The 18636-nt window shown below is 48.4% G+C and overlaps 1 protein-coding gene across 3 annotated transcripts in view; it reads right to left on the bottom strand.

Annotated features, from left to right (window-relative positions):
• Nucleotides 1–366: 366 nt before the first annotated feature.
• Nucleotides 367–18636, bottom strand: part of SRGAP3 (SLIT-ROBO Rho GTPase activating protein 3) — a gene marked incomplete at both ends in the record, with an annotated part of 249914 nt that continues 231644 nt past the window's right edge. For all 3 annotated transcript variants that reach the window (XM_079712501.1, XM_079712500.1, XM_079712502.1), the window contains 4 exons: nt 367–780; nt 4654–4981; nt 7163–7312; nt 8502–8682. In XM_079712501.1, the coding sequence (XP_079568627.1) occupies nt 367–780; nt 4654–4981; nt 7163–7312; nt 8502–8682 (1073 nt within the window). The remainder of the gene's footprint in view (nt 781–4653; nt 4982–7162; nt 7313–8501; nt 8683–18636) is intronic.

The raw sequence follows: 18636 nt of genomic DNA, 5'->3' as shown, positions 1-18636 counted from the left end.
CACATACACATACATACACACGTATGGATGCATGTAGAATGTCGAGAGAATAACTTTCCAGTGACGATACGCGGGTGAAGCCATCCAACATTTGCCACGATCTTGGGAAAGGCTCCGGCTGGGGCGGCTGCTCCTTACCGCTTGGCCGTCTGTGTGCACACGGGAGGGAGGCCTGTGGATTCACGTGGCTGAAGGCGAGCTGTGGCTCGGGCCTGGGCCTCAGCTCCACACAGACCCGCTCCCAGGCTGACCCTCTGGGCCCTGCCCGACAAGGCCAGGAGCACCGGGAGGACGTGGGAGTCACAGAGGCCACCCTCGGCCACGGCGGGCCACAGCAGGCCGGGGCGGTGCCCGCCACCCCGCAGGTCACATGGTGCCCGACTTGTCGGCCGAGCTGTTGGGGAACATCTTCTCGGTGGGCGTCACAGCCGGGCTGCCCACGCCCGAGCTGCTGCTGCTGCTGGACCGATGCTGGACCACGGGCCGCACCGGCCGCATGGGGGGCGGGCGCAGCTGGGCGCCGGCCAGGCGGGCAGACAGGGCTGGCTTGAAGGTGGTCATCATCTCGGTGGAGGAGCTGCTGCTGCGACGCATGGCAGCGTCGGGGTCGCGGATTACGATGGTGTGCAGGGGGCTGGCCGGCTCTGAGCTGATGGGGCCTGGCGGGTTCTTCAGGGGCTCCAGGGTGTCCAGCACCACATCTGGTGCCTGCTTGACTGTGTTCTGCCTCTCCAGTTCCCGCAGCTCGTGCAGAGCTGTGCTCATGGTCTTCTCGATGTCCTGGGGACAGGGAGAGCGCTCGTCAGCACAGAGTCTGGAGGCCTGGGATCTAACCCTTCTGGGGCTGCTACCCAGCTTGTAGGCTTCTTAGGGAGGCTTCCCCACAAATCTCATGGAAGGGATGGAGATTGGATCCCAGGGAGTCTTATAACCATAAGGAAAATCAGAGTGAGTATCGCAGACCTAGTGGTGGCAGGCTCTGCAGTCACACAAACCTGGGTTCAAATCCTATTTCTGTGACTTCCCTGCTCTGTGACTGTGGGCAAGCCACCTTACCTCTCTGAGTCTCAGAATCCTCATTTGTAGATTACAGACACGTATAATACTGACCTCAAGGGGTTGATGAGTGTATTTAATGATACAGTTCCTGCGAAGAGCATGGCATGGCACCTGGTACCTAGTATTTCCAAATAATGACAATAACAATGGCAATAATAGCTAATACCGAGCACCAATTCAAGCCCCTTCCCCTAACAATTCATTTAATCCTCTCACTTACCTGGTAGGAACTACCATTACGCTCGCATCACACATGAGGAAATTGAAGCTCAGATTGGTTAAGTAACTTGTCCAAGGTCACACAGCTACTTAGCAGCACAGTAGTTCTGGCTCCAGTGTTCATGCCCCTAACTATTATTATTAAAAAATATCTCTCTCCTTTGTCCATAGGAAATTTGTGTGGAGGTTGTATATCAGAATGTTTGCAATGCTCACCCCAGGATGATAGGACTGTTACTTTCTTCTCTGTATTATAATCAGAAATTTTTTTTTAATGGAAAATTTAAAAAGCAACAAAAATCTTCATCTGCCTACACAATTCCCAGGGATATTGTGATATTTAAGAGCTCATCAGTATGACAGCGCTTTGAATGAGACAGAGAGAGATTCTGGCAGCCCAGAGGGCCGACCTGGGGCCCAGCATTCCAGGAGTGGGCACTGGAGCTGGATGGCAGCATTTAACCGAGGAGCCCTGGGCTTGGATGCAGAGCCCAGGTTTGGGAGGGGAAAAGGTTCCTCTGCTACCGCTGCTGGGCAACCTCGGGAAAGTCTCAGTGGCTCCACACCACACTCTGTCCAGGTGCTGAAAGCCCCCTGCTGGCCGTGAAGATGGGATGAGACAGTGGACGTGATGACATTTTGTGAACTGCTAGATGGTGGTTTTCACACTCCCTTCAGCCAGAGTCCTCGGCTCCCGCGGGGTTTCCCAGGGATGCCTCCACACAGAGGCAGAGGGAGCTGCTCAGGCTGAGCTGGGCCACTGAGAGGACAAGGAGGGACAGTGCTTAGAACCGCTGCTGGAAGGTGCTGACCCACCTCAGGCTCCGGGATGACTATTGAGACACACTAGCTTTTCTGCCCTGGGGCAACTCTGGGAAAACTGAAAGTCTGGTCAGACTGATGGGGCTGGTGCCCACAGGTGTCCTGCCGGCCCCTTCCCCGTCCACGCCTTCTTTCACCTCCTCTCCTCCCCTGTCCTCAGGCGGCTCCTGCCCGCTGGGCCTCCACGACAGGCTCCAATCTGGCCTCCATCAGGGTCCCAGCCTATCATCTTGCTTTGTGAAGAGACTACTGATGATTAGCTAATGGCTAATATTAGCATCTATGCTTCCCCAGGACATTTTATCCTTTGCCCTTAACACTGTCTACTTTAAAGAAGATGCTATTTGTGCCTTTATCTACAAGGAATAGCTGTGGGGCTGTGACGGGGGTCCCACCTGACAGGAGAGAAGGCAGTCCTCTCCCCACCTTTGCTACATCCCAAGCCTGCAGTGATCAAGCCCGCCTTCCACGTCCCAGTCTGCTTAGAGTCCCCCACTGACATCACTGCTCTGTCTGCCCTACTCCAGCAGGAGCCAAAAGGCAAAACTAACAAATAAAATATAATTATCTCCCCTCCACCACCATCCCCACCACCACCACTCCACCCTCGCAGAGTGTGAGCCAGGAAGAACAGCGAGCCCAGAGGAAGATCAGCTGGCGGTTTAGGCGTGAGCCTTGCGTTAGTCTGAGAGGTGACGCCGTGATCTCAGAGTGGAGCTGCAGAGAGGCGCTGGGGAGCACGGACAGCGGGGGGAAATGATCCCTTTTCACCTCCTCCGGAACAAGACCTTCCCACCTTGGATGGCGGTGCTGCCAGATCCCCAAACTGCCTCTGTAACTGGGCTCCAATCTAAATCCTAAAAGACATTTTGAGACCAGAGGATTTCAGGTAACTCCACCTACTACTACATAGCTGCCCTCCGCAGCCTGCAATGTCAAGTGCTCATCAGAGCCAATGCTGAGCAGGCTGCAGGCCATCCAGGGTGCCCTTGGCTATTTACATACCGTTTCCCACGCTCTGCTATCAAATGGTAGCTATCAAATTAGAGTGTGTAGATATGTCTGCAGACGGAAAACGCGAGCAGCACGCCCCACGTGTATTCTTTAGGCCGCTCTTGCAAAATGCTCTGTGACTAAAGGTCAAAGAAGTCTGGGAGATGGGTGCGCCCTGCTCTCTTTCTTGAAGATGCACAGTGCACATCAACATATTTAATAATTCTTGTTGCAGACAACCCATTCAAATTTGCCAGACCAGCATTCCCCAAACTTTCTTGACCATAGAACACCTTTTTCCCTTCCATTAATAACCTCATGGAACCAGTCTGCTGTGAGACCTACTTTGGAAACAGTCGCGTAGACTGCATTTGATTCTCTGTGTAAAGGGCTCTGGGCCAGGCCTCAGGTGGCCTGAGCTTCCAGGTGACGGCAGATGCTAGGGCAATACTTCCCAAGACAATGGCCCCCAACAATGGAGGGACCAGCAGCCTGCCTGGCTGCTCTGCTGGACCCATGCCAAGGTGCTGATACCTTGGGGGTGGGCATTGGGACCTGGGGCCAAACTAGATCCTGCGAGGTGTTTCACTTGCTGTGTTGATATCCCTGAGAACCTTTCCTGGCCTCCTCTAGAACACAGCCCCCAAGCTCTCAGCTTTCCCTTCCCCTTGTGAACAGGGATTCAAGGCCACTCTTCACAATAGAATCCTAACCGACCCTAAGGTTCTAATTGTCTCTCTTTTCTAAACTGGGAGAAAACACTGGGAAGGGGATACATAATGGGCACCCTGCCAAGTTCCAGAGGGAAAAATGGAAACTTCTGAACTATGATAAAACTATCAAAAACACAGGAAAGTAGTTATGCAAATTATTAAACAATTTAAACAAACTGTTTCATAACAATTTCTTAAATGAATTTGTTTCGTTTGCTTGGCAAGTGTAAAAATCACACAGGTTTCTCATCCAAAAATTTTTAAAGTTATTTAAAAAAACACAAAACTCTAAGCACTCTTGAAACTCAGAGTCCTCTCCTTCAAGACTCCTGACCCAGCTGCCATTTCACAGCTGTGTGTGTTACTGCTTGGCATCTCTCTCTTCTCTAAACCATAAGCTCCATGTGGGCAGGGCCTGGATCCATTTTAGGTCAATTATACTCTCAGTGCCAGCCAGTGATTGCCACACAACAGATGCTCAATCAATATTTGTCAATTAATGAATGAATGAACAAATGAATGAATGAATGACAAGATGAACGAATGAAAGCATGAAGAGCACAATCTTGCCACGTTATGGAGACGTCTGCCATTACCACATCCCCACATCCGGGAATCCCACCTCTGGCCCTGGAGACCGGGCCCCTGGGTCTTCACAGGAGCCCCAGCCAGCAGTTGCACCCATCCAGCTTCCGCTCCCACACGGGGGCCGGCTCATTATCTACCTCACGTTCTGGCTTAGCCTGAGCCTGGCCTGAAGGGCGAAGGGGCTCCCCCGTCTGCAGGTGCCCACCCCCTGCCCCTTGGGGTGTCGGCTGGCGCAGCCTGCCTTCCCGCCGGCCCTTACTTCTGCCAGGGCCTCGGCCTCCAGGGACTTGTGGTCCCCCAGGCTGCTGTGCCTGGTGGAGCCGCACGTCGACCGGATGCAGTGCCCTTCGGACAGCGCCTTCTTGTCGGGGTAGTTGATGCTGCCGGCGCTCCCGAACGTCGCCATCCTCCGCTTCTCGGGGCTCTCGATCCGCCCCCGGGAGAGGGGGATTTTGTGGGGACTGCTGGGGCAGGCGGCGGCCCGGGGTGGCGTGTCTATGCTGGGGCCCAGGCCCCGGGGCGGGCTGTGTGTGTCTCCCCCGCTTCGGCGCCTGGGGATGGCTGCTCCATCAGATCGTAACCGCACTCTGCAAAGGAGCCAGGGGGCGGGGGCATGGGGCAGAGGTCAACCCTGGCCAGTGTCACATGGACCAGCCAACCCCCAGGCCCCACGCTGCACACTAGTCTAGGGAGTGGGTATAGTAAAGCCTCGTTCAGCCAGACTCCGCCGTTCTGCAGGGAAGGCACTGTCTGAGCACGTGACTCAGGCCCGCGGGTTTCATCTGCGCACACGAAGGAGTCGGGGGCATTCCAAGCTCCAGTCGGTGGTGGTGCCAATTACATAGTGAATCTCGTCTGCACGTTAGGTCAGGGCCAGGAGGATTTCAACCTGGGAACACTTCGCTCCCGGTTAGGTGGGCTCATGGTATGTTCTTAAGCGGTTTAGAGGTCTCCATGATTCCAAAGGGCCTCTGACTGGTCTGAGGCATTGAGGCTTGACTATACCAAAGAGTTACCAGCTCCCTGCAAGCTCCCTGCAAGATGGCCCTGGTTTCCGTGGGGCAGCACAGACAACAAGCCTGGTGAAAACAGCGTGGGCTGGGGCTCAGGACACTGGGTTCTAGGCTCAGGAAGCCCCCCTGGGAACTGACCACAGCCCAGTGTTGTCACCAAAGGGCTGTTCCTATGAGGCTTTTCCAGACCTTGGACAACTAGTCATTAAGAGTAAAATGTGCATCACTGGAACGCCTTTCGTGCACTTGGATACCTTTCAGCCCTCAGGGAGGCTGTGGTGGAGTGAAAAGGGGACTAGACTGTCTATCAGGAAGGCAAATTCTTGTCCTCTGTCACAAACTTTCCAGTGACCTCTTTCAGACCCACTTTATTAATCTGTTAAATGGGCATAATATTCCTTGCCCACCTTCTGAGGGAGGTTCAGAGGGTGGGAAAGCACTTTGAAGAGGTTCTACCCACAGGAGATTTTGCTGTGTCCTATGGAGGGCACCGAAGACTCAAAGGCACTGGTGAGGGGAGGGAAGGCTGGAAGTGGCAAGGGGGCGGGGAAGAGGGGCGGAGTGCGGGAATGGATTGTGACGGGGACCAAGCTCAGTGTGGTCAGCCGCGCTTTAGACCCTGTGCCACCAGCCAAGCTAAGCACCGCCTGTGGGCACCCCAACAGGACCAAAGCACCGGTGTTCAAGAGGAAGAGTACTGGGGAAGAAAGAACGAGAAGAAGGTAGATGAGAGAGGACAGAGGGAGAGGGAAATTGAGGCAGGAGAAGATACGGCCCCCCTGGAAGTCAAGGGACCATGACTCTGTCATCTACCTACCCCAACCATCCATCTCCCCTGATTCTATCACTTAGCAGCACCCTGAACCAAACGGAATACACTGAAAAGAGGTACTGGGACTTTTGCTGAAATAAATTCATAAACATACGTTCCTATTGTGGCTGATTTCTCTGGCTTTATCTGCAAGTAACCCATGTGTGGGTTGATCCCATGACCTCTCCACCAGAAAAACAAAGAACATGACATTTTGAGAATTCGATTAAGAAAGCAGTGACACACTGCCAGCTTTCCTTTTCAACATCACATGTTGTGGGGAAGAAGGGGCCACGACAGTCTCCCTCTCTCCCTCCTTCTCTTTCCCTTATTGTATTTTTTTTCTTTAAACAACCACGTGCTTTGGACTATACCTGTAGAGGGAGTGAGGAGCCCAGCTCCTTACCTGGCGGAAAGATCATGTGACAGCCCCACCCACAAGCAGGAGTGAAGAAATTGGCAAATCTGCCCCCAACAAATATGTGCGTGGAGCCGAGTGTCAATTTCCCCCACGAAGTGGGTGTGAGACTTCTGTTTCTGCAGTGCACTTCAGGGACTAAGTGAGCTTTACATTTTTAAATATAACAACTGAGGTCCTCAACAGAAAGTGGGGAGGAGGTGTAAGAACTGGAGACAGAGAGGAAAAATACTTGCCAACTTGCAACTCGCTCTTCCCCGTTTATTATTATTTTAAATAAAAAGCATTGGTTGCCAATATATGTCTTTCCTCCTCTTTCTCCACCTCTGCTCCAAGCTGGATCACTTTCTACCTGACATTCTAGGCCAGTTCCAGCCAGCCCACCAGGTGTGCCCCACGTCATGTCTTGTGGGGAAGAAGGGGCCACGACAGCCTCCCTCTCTCCCTCCTGTGCCCTTGCTTCTCCCCAGTCAGACACAAACTGTGACTGTACTGTAGCCGCAAAGAATGAATCCGCGTTTCCTACCGGCCCATCACCCCCCCAAAGCCGTAATCCGAGATGTGCTCCGTGGGGGACTGGAGGTCGTTTTTGGAGGAGGCCTTGTCGTCCAGCAGTGGCCCACTGCTGGCCTCGCTGTCGGCCTTTTGGCTCAGGCTGTCCGAGAAGGCATCGTCCCTGGGGAGAAGGACAGACGTGAATTGGGAGGGCTTCGCTCCAGAGAACCGCCATGTGCTGAGACCTGAGGGGCTGTAGCCACACACACCTCGTGGTTGAGCCGCTGCTGCTTCTCCAGCAGGAGGCCCTCCGTGGCACCGCCCATGCCTACCTTCTCCTCCCCTCATCTAGGCTCTTCTCTCCCAGATGCTCGAGACTGGGACAAGTTAAAGGGGAGGGTGTGTTGGAGAAATGGGGGAGGGGGCCTGCAAGCTGAGCCCTGGGCAATAAGCAGCAGTTTGGGGGTCCAGCGAGGGAGGAGGAAGGCATCTCCATCCCTCCCTGCACCCGGGGCTTTGAACAGGTGTGAGGGGCCTGGAGCTGGTTGGGGTGCCCTGCCTGCCTCCCCGCCATGCCCTCTCCCTGCCCTCAGAGGCCTGGGGACGTCAGAGAGCTGCTTTGGATCCTCTTGTTGTTTGCCGAGCTCTGGACGTTTCTGTCTCCAGACCGTCCCCTCTGCCATCAAGACATATGCCTTTGGCCCCTTCCCCTTGAGGCCCAGCTTGGTGGCTGCTTCCTTGGTAAATCAGTTCCACCTGAGGCAGACTGGAGCTCGGAGGGAATGTGTGCAGGAACCTTCAAAGGCTTTCAAAGAATGGAAGGGGTAGACTTTCTGGGCATTATGGTGGGGCAGGTATTTGGGATGTAGGGCTTTTTTTTAATGCCTAAAATTCTTTTTTTAAAAAATAGTACCCTCTTAGCTGGAAATGAGGGGATGATTGTTTCTGCCCATCTCCTGAGACAGCCACCTTGGGGTAGAGAATGATGGGCTATTAAGAGGGGAGTGGGATGGCCACTGGCTACAGGGAAGGCCCAGGAGGGTGGAGGTATATGGCAAGATCCACTGGACACTGAGAACCATAGTGGGTGATAAATGCCCTGGAGGCTGTCAGGTGGGCCAGGATGGCGAGCCAAGGGCACCAAACATTGTCCCTGTGGACTCTGAAGGATGAGCAATTTGCTTATTTGTTAAGTGGGTCACCATTCAAATGGATGTTAGATATAATCCATTCTTAACGGAAGACCAAGTGTGTCATACCAGGGAGAGCAAATTGCTGTCATGCAATCTAGTACTCCCATTCCTGTGCCCATTCCAGACATCACTAATCAATCATGGCATTCTTCACAGAAGATCCCAATTCCCACTCACATGTCCTGTACAACTATGTACTGATGTGGGATGAGCCCATCCACGCCGTTGTGACGACCCTCCCACCAGTCCTCGGAGGCGCGGTGGTACAGTAGCAGTGAGGCTCCCTTCTTGAAGGACAGCTCACGCGGGGACCGCCCCACGTAGTCAAACTTGGCGATGGCCTCGATCTGCTCCACTTCTAGAAGGAAAGCAAGGGGAAGAGCATCTATGAGGTCAGCAGAAGAGCAGCCCAGGAGCCTTGCTCAGATGGCCCTGCCTTCTGTGGGGCAGCACAGACAACAAGCCTGGTGAAAACAGTGTGGGCTGGGGCTCAGGACACTGGGTTCTAGGCTCAGATCCACTCTCCATGCTGTGATCTCAGGCAGGCCATCTAACTTCCCCAAATGGAAAATGGGGCTGAAATACCCCATCCTTACCTTCCACTGCCCCTCTTGTTCTCCACTTTTTAACACTTATTAAAACAATATTATAAGAAATTTCTTTTTCTTCTATCCCTTAATGCCAGCTCTGTTTCCATTTTTCCATGAACCCTTTCCCTCTTTGTTCACTTATAATATTACCAGTGGTTCTTACCTTTTGGGAAGTCAAACAGATGTTGTATATGGATTCCCTTCCATGCAAAATATTGTACACAATTTTTAAGGGTTCCCAGAAGCTTCTCTTCAGAGCTCATTGTTATGGACTGAATTCTGTCTTCCCTCAAATCCAAATGTTGCAGCCCTAACTTCCAATGTAATGGTATTTGGAGATGAGGTGTTTAGGAAGTAATTAAGCTTAAGTGAGGTCATAAGGGTGGGGCCCTAATCTGATAGAACTGGTGTCCCTCTGAGAAGAGGAAGAGACGTCGGAGATCTCTCTTTCTGTCTCTTCACGTGCACAGTGGAAAGGCCTTGTGAGGACACAGTGAGAAGGCAGCTGTCTACAAGCCAGGAAGAGAGACAACAGCAGAACCCAACCCTAATGGCACCTTGATCTTGGACTTCTAGCCCCCTGAACTGTGAGGAAATATATTTCTGTTGTTTAAGCCCCTCAGTCTGTGGTATTCTATCATGGCAGCCTGAGCTGACTAACACACTCATCCATGAACTTAATTTGGGGAATGGGAGAATTCTTATGGGGGCTATAGATCAAGCATATCTCTTTGCACACACACATTTACCCATCAAAGCTTTATTCTCCTCTGGTCAGTGACGGGCCCTGCCTGGGTTAAGCAATGGGAACATAGCTCTTGCCCTTGAGACACTTCTACTGCCCAGCTCTGTCACCTCTTGTTTGTGTGACCTCAGGCAGGTTACATAAATCAAAACCACGAGATATCACCTCATACCTGTTAGAATGGCTGTTATGAGAAAGACAAGAAACGACAAGAGTTGGCGAGGATGTGGAGAAAAGGAAACCCTTGTGCACTGCTGGTGGCAAATAAATTGCTGCAGCCCCTACAGAAAACAGTACGGAGTTTCCTCCAAAAATTAAAAATAGAACTACCATGTGATCCAGTAATTCCACTTCTGGGTATTTATCCACAGGAAATGAAAACACTTAACTTGAAAGGATACCTGCACCCCCAAGTTCACTGCAGCACTATTTACAATAGCCAAGACATGGAAGCAACCAAAATGTCCATCGACAGATGAATGGATAAAGAAGATTCGTGTATATAAACAATGGAAAATTATTCAGCCATAAAAAAAGAAGGAAATCCTGCCACTTGCAACAACATGAATGGACCTTGAGGGCCTTATGCTAAGTAAAATAAGTCAGACAGAAGAAGACAAATAGTGTATGATCTCACTTGTATGTGGAATCTGAAATCAAAAACAAACCAAACTCACTGATACAGAGAACAGACTGGTGGTTGCCAGAGGTGGGGGTGGACGAAATGGGTGAAGGGAGTCAAAAGGTACAAACTCCCTCAGTAAATCATAGGATGTAATATACAGCACGGTGACTATAAATTGTGCTATATATTTGAAGTTTACTAAGAGAGTAGGTCTTAAAAGTTCTCATCATAAGAAAAAAAAAGTAACTATGTGTGGTGATGAATGTTAAACCTGACTTACTGTGGTGATCATTTCATAATATATACATATATCGAATCATTATGCTATACACCTGATACTAATAAACTGTTATATACCAATTGTATCTAAAAAAAGAAAGACACGAGACTTCAATACATTAAAAAAAAAAAGATACGTGAAAGTGCTCAGCATAGCACAGACATACAATACATTAGGTATTCAGCTGATAGTGGCTCTTTGTGATTATGATTATAATTACTAATGGCTTTAGCTTATGCGGCGGGTCTACATAAAGAAATCTGAGCTGCAGAGAATTTAAGTGTTTTGCTCAAGACCATGCACCTAGTGATCTTTGGGAAGGAGACTTTTGGGGGAGCAGGACCTGTGTTATAGCTTGTACCCTGAGAGGTGAAAATGGGTAGAAAATGGTAGAAAATGGGTCCTGTATAAATGTTAATGTATTTGTATTTTAAAGCAAGCACAAAGATGTTTAATATTATAAAGAGAATACATACATATATATACATATACACCTATATAGACAGACAGATCTATTAAACTCTAATAAACAAAAGAGTAACAAAGGTGGCCCCTGCTCTCTCTATCCTGCAGATACCTTCCCTGTGCTGAGCATCCATGGGACTGTCTCTTCTCCCGTCCTCGTGGATTATCTTCATTCTGTCCACACAGCCTGTCCACCTGTCCATCATGGAGTTTTACACAGGTAAAAAGTGGCAAAGCCATGATATCTGGCTTTGCCACTTTTTACCTGTGTGGCCTTGAACAACTTAGTTCTCTTTTCTAAGCCTCCGTTTCCTCATCTGTAAAATGGGAATGATAATAATAGTACCTACCTTATAGGGCTGTCATAGGATTAAACGAGTTATTACACATGAAGTGCTTGTAACGGTGCCTGGCACACAATTAGCTTCATATGAGAGTTAGTTGTTGTTGTTACCAGAGCTAATGACTCCTAAGGGCCATGAGCAGCAGGGAAATCATCCCTCCCTGTTAATCCCCAACCCATGCAAGCATACTAGGACTCCTCTCTGTGAGCAGGTGGCTCAAGAAGACTGGGCCAGTGCCCCCATGAGATGCAGTGGCCTCTTGGTGGACCCAGCCCTCAGCGCCTGGGACAGCCTCCTGCAGACAGCAGGCCTCTGACAGTTCAGTCAGCTTTCCCCAGCTGGCTACCTGATGAATGTCTTTACATGCTGTTCTGACATAGTTGATGCAAAATGACAGCCCGGCTAAATGGGTCAAATGAACTCAGATCTGGACTTAGAGTCACCTTCTCAGTGAAATAGAGAGATCTCCGTACTTCTTTCTGCTGCATCTTTGAATCTCATGCCAGCCATGTGTTAGCACCACCTGGTGACCTGTGTGTCTGCCTAGCTACCGAGACAGAAAGGCCGGAGGGTTTTGCAAGCCCATGAGCTGTACCCCACGGTCTGCGTGCTCTCGGGTTTGACCCCAAGGGCTTCCTCTGATCCCACCCCCCGTAATGCTGAAGGAGCTGACCCGCGCAGAGGCTTGCTCATTTCCAGAGGCTCCAGCAGTCACTGGTGGTGGTCTGGAGTGGCGGGTGGAGGAGCAAGGAAAAGTGGAAAATGTAAGGGGGAGAGAAGAAGAAAAGATGAGGAGTAGAGCTGAGCTGCAAGCTCGGAGAGAGCTCGTGTGCTTGCAGAGGCCACTATGTAACCGTGTGCGGTAGAAACAGTGGTAATAGCTACCATTTATTAGGAAGTCAATTATTTGGGTTTTTCACACCTAAAATAGAACCTGTGATTCTCCCTCTTACCACTCTCCCACACACCCCTCCCCAGACTTACTTCATTCCCTCATCTGCCCCATCTTAGGAAACAGAACCACCATCTGCCCTGCTGAGGCCAAAGCCCTGCTCTCGGGCAATGCATATCTAATCCATCAGCAGCTCCTTCAAATTGTCCCCTGAATCTGACCAGCCTCACCACATCCACTGCCACCCCCTTGGTCCAGACCACCACTGTCCCTCTACCTGGCCTCCTTGCTTTCATTCTTGCTTGCATTTCTCCCCACAGCAGCCAGAGGGATCTTTTAAAGTCATAAATTAGATCATGAAACTCTCTTGTTCAAACCCCTCTGAAGGCTTCCCATTGTGCTTAGAACAAAACACAAATTGTCTCCTCACAGCTTATGAGGCCCTCCATGCTCTGGGCCCTGGAGACCTTAGGGGCCTTCTCTCTGACTACTCTCTCCTTCCCTCAGTCTGCTCCAGCCTCACTAGACTTCCTGATGTTTCTCCGCCAACACAGCATTATGATACTTTTCAAACACAAAGTAAAGTTGAAAGAATTTCACGGTGAATATTCATATACCTATCACCTAAATGCTACTATGAACATTTTTCTATACTAACATAAGCATATATCTGTCCATCCCTCTATCTATCCATCCATCCACCTAATTTTTTAATGAATTTTAAAGTAAGTTGCAGACATCAGTACACTTTACCCCTAAAAACTACAGTATAAATATTCACAGAGTCTTCTTAATGCTTTTAAAACATGCCAAGTATTCCTGCCACAGGGCCTTTGCACTTGTTATTGCCTCTCCTTGGGATATTTTCTTCCCAGACATTTGCATCATTCACATTTCACAAATATTTACTGACCACTGTGTACCATTTTCTCATTTCTTTCAGATCTGTACCCAAATGCCAATGCTTCAGCAAGACCTTTCCCGGCCACCCTTCACTAACTACAAAAGCACCAACTTCAGATCACTCTTGCTTTATTCTTCTTCATAGATCAGATCAAAACCTGAACTTTTGTGTGTGTGCACAAATGTGTTGTTTCCAAATTTGTTTACTGCTGATCTTTCCCACTAAAATGTGAGCTCCATTAGACAGGGATTTTATTTCCTGCTATTTTCCCACTTTTACAACAGTCCCTGGGATGAGTAGGCACTCAATACATACTTGTTACTTGCATGAACAAATTAAGCTTTTACCATGTGCCAAGGATTCTACTTACATTATCTCATGTAAGTGATACCCTCAAACAGTATCTGCACACTATCCTCATTTTACAGGTGAGGAAACTGAGGTTGAGGTGAAATGACCTGTCACGCAAGGGGCGAGTGACATAAGTAGAGAGTGATGAGCTGAGATCTAAGCCCAGGTCCCAGGTATCATTAATAGAGCCTCCTTGATGTTTTTAAAACACAATATGCTTATTCCTGCTACAGGGCTTTTACACGGACACAGTGCAAATATGAATATACATATATACCATACTGTATGACTGGTATTCAATTTGACTCCTGCTTATGGAGAGGCTGGTTAGGCCAGGTAGGTGCCCCACGGGCCCTACAGGGAGTGAAGAAATACAGAGGCCATTCCTGAGCTCAAGAAGAGGTGGAAGGCTGTCCCCGTAGAGGCCCGGCTGGAGTCACACTTTAGAAAAGTCACTCCAGGAGCACAGCAGTTGCGGAGTTGGAAAAGGACTGGAGGGGAGAGGCTGGAGGCAGGAGCAGGTCAGCGGCGGTTACAAGAGCCCAGGGCCTGACATGGAGATGAAAAGACAGACTGGAGCTTTGGTTTCATTTCAGAAGCTGAAGGCTGGAGAGTTTGCAGATCCCATACTAGTTATCCTTCTCTACTTACCACCCAGAGGAAGCGCCAATGCCCCTCTCTAATGATGCCACAACAGAGGACCCCTTTAGGTCACGGGAGAGCAGATGGCTCTGTCCCTCAAACCACCTCACTGCCCCCTGTCCACCCGCCCCCCACCCACACACACACTGTCTCTGCTCTTTTAAGAGAGAATCCTAATGTCATTAGGACCATTTATCAGAGGCCACGGTCACCGTGTTAAAGGGTAGGAACGTGGCTGTGCCCTCTTTTCTCTCTCATCTTCCCTGCAACCAAAGTAATGAAATCACCTGGGGCCTGTCCACAGGGTCCTTCTTTTTTCCTCTGTTCACTCATGACCTTGGGTTCTTTCATTGCCTCTGGCTGCAGCACCAGCTAGTATTAAGACTTTGATCTTATTTAAGAGGATAGGAGAGTGATCAACCTGGCAGGACACTGTGGGGAGACCTGCTGATCTACCCTTCAGTGAAACTTGTGAAAAATCAAAAACAAGCAAACAAACAACCACTGAAAACCTCTGGAAATGGTCCTATAGGCAAACAACAAATGAAGAAACATCTATTCAAGAAAATCTGTGAAAATTTGGTAAGAAAAGTGAGTCTGTGCAATTTGAACCAAGACTACTCCCTCCCTCCACCAGCACCCCCAAGCTCAGGGAGGTAGACTCCACTTCAGACTCCTGTAGCCTGAATATAGGGCTTCCTCTCCCACCAAGCATCCAGCAGGAGGGCTTTCTTCCCAGGAGGAGCAGGACATCAGTGTTTCTCCTCCTGCTCCCAGCTACCTGTTGCTGAGGCTAAGTCCCAGGTGAGTACGGTAGAGAGGTGAGGGCTCCTCATTCCACCCAACCTTCACTTACACAATAGAAGTTCTGCCTTGGGCACAGCACCAGTGAGAATATTCGGGTCCTGATCACCCTTACCCCACCTCATGAGGTGATGGTTCCTTGTGAGAAGAGGCAGCTGAGAGGGCCTCAGGATGCTGCCTTCCTCTCCACAAAGCACTCAGCTCCTAGAATGGGGAGGTCACTCAGAAGCTTGCCATTGTCCTCACCCCCAGCTCCAGACCTCTACCTCAGAGATTTTGCCTGGGGGAAGAAGTAGGCTGTAAAACAGCTGCTAATCTCTTCCCAAAGGAAATGACTTCATTTGCAACAGAGCTTGGAGAAGTTTAGGCCTAAGGGTGCTCTCAAGAACAGTGGAGATTGTGGTGAAAGGCAACTGGGGGCAGGTTCACAGATTTAATGTAGATACAGCCCAGATTGTAGGCCAACTATTTTGGAAGAGATAACCAGAGAATAAGACAGCTGAGAGGAGCCCTCCTAGGGTCAAAACAAATACCAAACAATGGCCTCAGAAACTATTCCTTCAAAGGAGACAGAGTTTGATTGAATTGGTTTGCAGAAAAATTTATGACTGAGGACACATATTTACAATAGCCAGGACATGGAAGCAACCTAAGTGTCCATCGACAGATGAGTGGATAAAGACGTGGCACATATATACATGGAATATCACTCAGCCATAAAAAGAAATGAAATTAGTTATTTGTAGTGTGGTGGATGGACATAGAGTCTGTCATATAGAGTGAAGTAAGTCAGAAAGAGAAAAACAAATGCCGTATGCTAACACATATATATGGAATCTAAAAAAAAAAAAAATGGTCATGAAGAACCTAGGGGCAAGATGGGAATAAAGACGCAGACCTACTAGAGAATGGACTTGAGGACACGGTGGGGGGAAGGGTAAGCTGGGACAAAGTGAGAGAGTGGCATGGACATATATACACTACCAAATGTAAAATAGATAGCTAGGGGGAAGCAGCCACATAGCACAGGGAGATCAGCTCAGTGCTTTGTGACCACCTACAAGGGTGGGATAGGGAGGGTGGGAGGGAGATGCAAGAGGGAGGAGATATGGGGATTTATGTATACATATAGCTGATTCACTTTGTTATACAGCACAAACTAACACACCACTGTAAAGCAATTATACTTCAATAAAGATGTTTAAAAAAAAAAGAATAGAGCAAAACATGCAGCAATTAGTGGAGTTTAACAGCTGGATGTAGTCAGGGAAAGAGAACCCTACCAAAACCACTGTCATCCCAGGTGATTGTGGGCATATGCAAAGCTGTTCCTCTCTGGGAAGTAACATCAGGCTTAACACTGTATGTATGGGGGAAGGGAGGAAGGGGAACACAGATGTCACTGAAACAGTCCAGTCAGTCGTTAAACAAACACAGAAGCAAATAACAAACCTCACAGGGTAGGGACCAGTACCCAGAGTTGTTATAATATTTTATCTAAAATGTCCAGTTTCCAACCAAAAATAATTAGAAGACATGCAAAAAAACCAAAAAGTATGAAAAAAAAAAAAGTATGATGCAAACACTGGGGTGAAAAAAAGCAGACAACAGAAAATGCCTGTGAGAATGACCAGATGTCAAATTTAACAAATTTCAAAGTAGCTATTACAAATATGTTCACAGCTAAAGGAAACCATGATTAAAGAAGTATGAGGACAATGTCGAATCAAATAGAGAATATCAATAAAGAGATACAAATTATAAATTAAAAAATTCTGGAATTAGGGCTTCCCTGGTGGCGCACTGGTTGAGAGTCCGCCTGCCGATGCGGGGGACGCGGGTTCATGCCCCGGTCCAGGAGGATCCCACGTGCCGCAGAGCGGCTAGGCCCGTGTGCCATGGCCGCTGAGCCTGCGCGTCCGGAGCCTGTGCTCCGCGACGGGAGAGGCCACAGCGGTGAGAGGCCCGCGTACCGAAAACCACAACAAAACAAAAACCCACAAATAACCAAAGTTTTAACTGGGCAAAGGATCTGAAGAGACATTTCTCCAGCGAAGTTATACAAATGACCAATAAGCACAGGAAAAGATGCTCAGCATCATTAGTCATGAGAGAAATGCAAATCAAGGCCTCAAGGAGATACCACAACAGCACACCCACTAAGATGGTTATAATAAAAACGTCTGATAATAACAAGTATTGACAAGGATGTGGAGAAACTGGAACCCCCATACACTGCTAGTAGTAATATAAAACGGTACAGTCACTTTGGAAAGCACTCTGGCAGTTCCTTAAATGATTAAACATAGAGCTACTGTATGACCCAGCAATTCCACTCCTAGGTATGTAACCAAGAGAAATGAAAACATATGGCTGCACAAAAAGTTGTATACAAATGTTTACAGCAGCAATATTCATAACAGCCAAAAAGTGGAAACAACCCAAATGTTTATCAACTGACAAATTGTTAAACTAAACATGGTCTGTCCACACAATGGGATAGAATTCAGCCATAGAAAGGAATGAATTCCAGATTCATGCTACAACAGGAATGAACCTTGAAAACATCATACTAAGTGAAAGAAGCCATATACAAAGGCTACATATGGCATAATTTCATTATATGAAATGTCTGGAATAGATAAACACATAGAGACAGAAAGTGATTAGTGGCTGCTTAGGGTTAGGGAGAAATGTGGGAGGCAAAGGAGAGTAAGGGATGAGAGCTAAGGCCATGGGGGTCCTTTCTATGGTGATGAAAATGTTCAAAAATAACATTTTTTTGAAAAAAAAAGTTCAAAAATTGACTGTGGTGATGATTGCACATATCTGTGAATATATTAAACACCACTGAATTGTACACTTTAAATGGGTGAACTGTATGGTATGTGAATTATATCTCATTAAAATGGTTAAAATAAAAGAGGCAGTGAGATTCCTACCCAGGTTTCAGGCCTAAGCACATGGTGCTGGCCAGTTTACCATCCCTGCACTAGCGGTGAGGAAATAATGACGTGACCACTGTTCTCATTTTTCTATTGTCTTTATTTCTTACAGGGCAGGGTGGCAATCATTCAGGCAGAATTGGGCTTTCACGTGTAAACTGACTGAAATACCATTTTAATACCCTCAAAACCTCGCCTAATACATACAATATGGATGAATCTCTAAACATTATGCCGAGTAGAAGAAGACAGAGCAGAAAGACTCTCTTCACAATTCTATTTATATGAAGTTCTAGAACAGGCAACACTAATCTCTGGTGGAAAAAAATCACATCAGTGGTTGCTTCTTGGGCTTTTGGGGCAGGGACTGAGTGGGAAAGGGCATGAAGGAACACTCTGGGGTATTGGAAATGTTCTGTATCTTGAGAGGGGTTCGAGTTATACAAAGTTTTTGCATTTATAAAAACTCATGGATGAAACACTTAAAATTTATGCATTTCAGTGTTGCAATTTTACTTTAAAAAAAGAACCATGAACAATACTGGCCCTTTTTAATGATTTGCTTGCTGAAGTGTCTGGGGGAGACATTCAGTGATGACTGAAACTTACTTTGAAATGTGTTAAAAATAAGATGGAGGGACTTCCCTGGTGGCACAGTGGTTAGGAATCCACCTGCTAATGCAGGGGACACGGGTTCGAGCCTTAGTTCAGGAGGATCCCACATG

Source organism: Hyperoodon ampullatus (genome assembly GCF_949752795.1).
Source record: "Hyperoodon ampullatus genome assembly, chromosome: 10".
Lineage (NCBI taxonomy): Eukaryota > Metazoa > Chordata > Mammalia > Artiodactyla > Ziphiidae > Hyperoodon > Hyperoodon ampullatus.
Note: the sequence above shows the minus strand (reverse complement) of the source record. Positions and strands in the feature narration are given on the sequence as shown.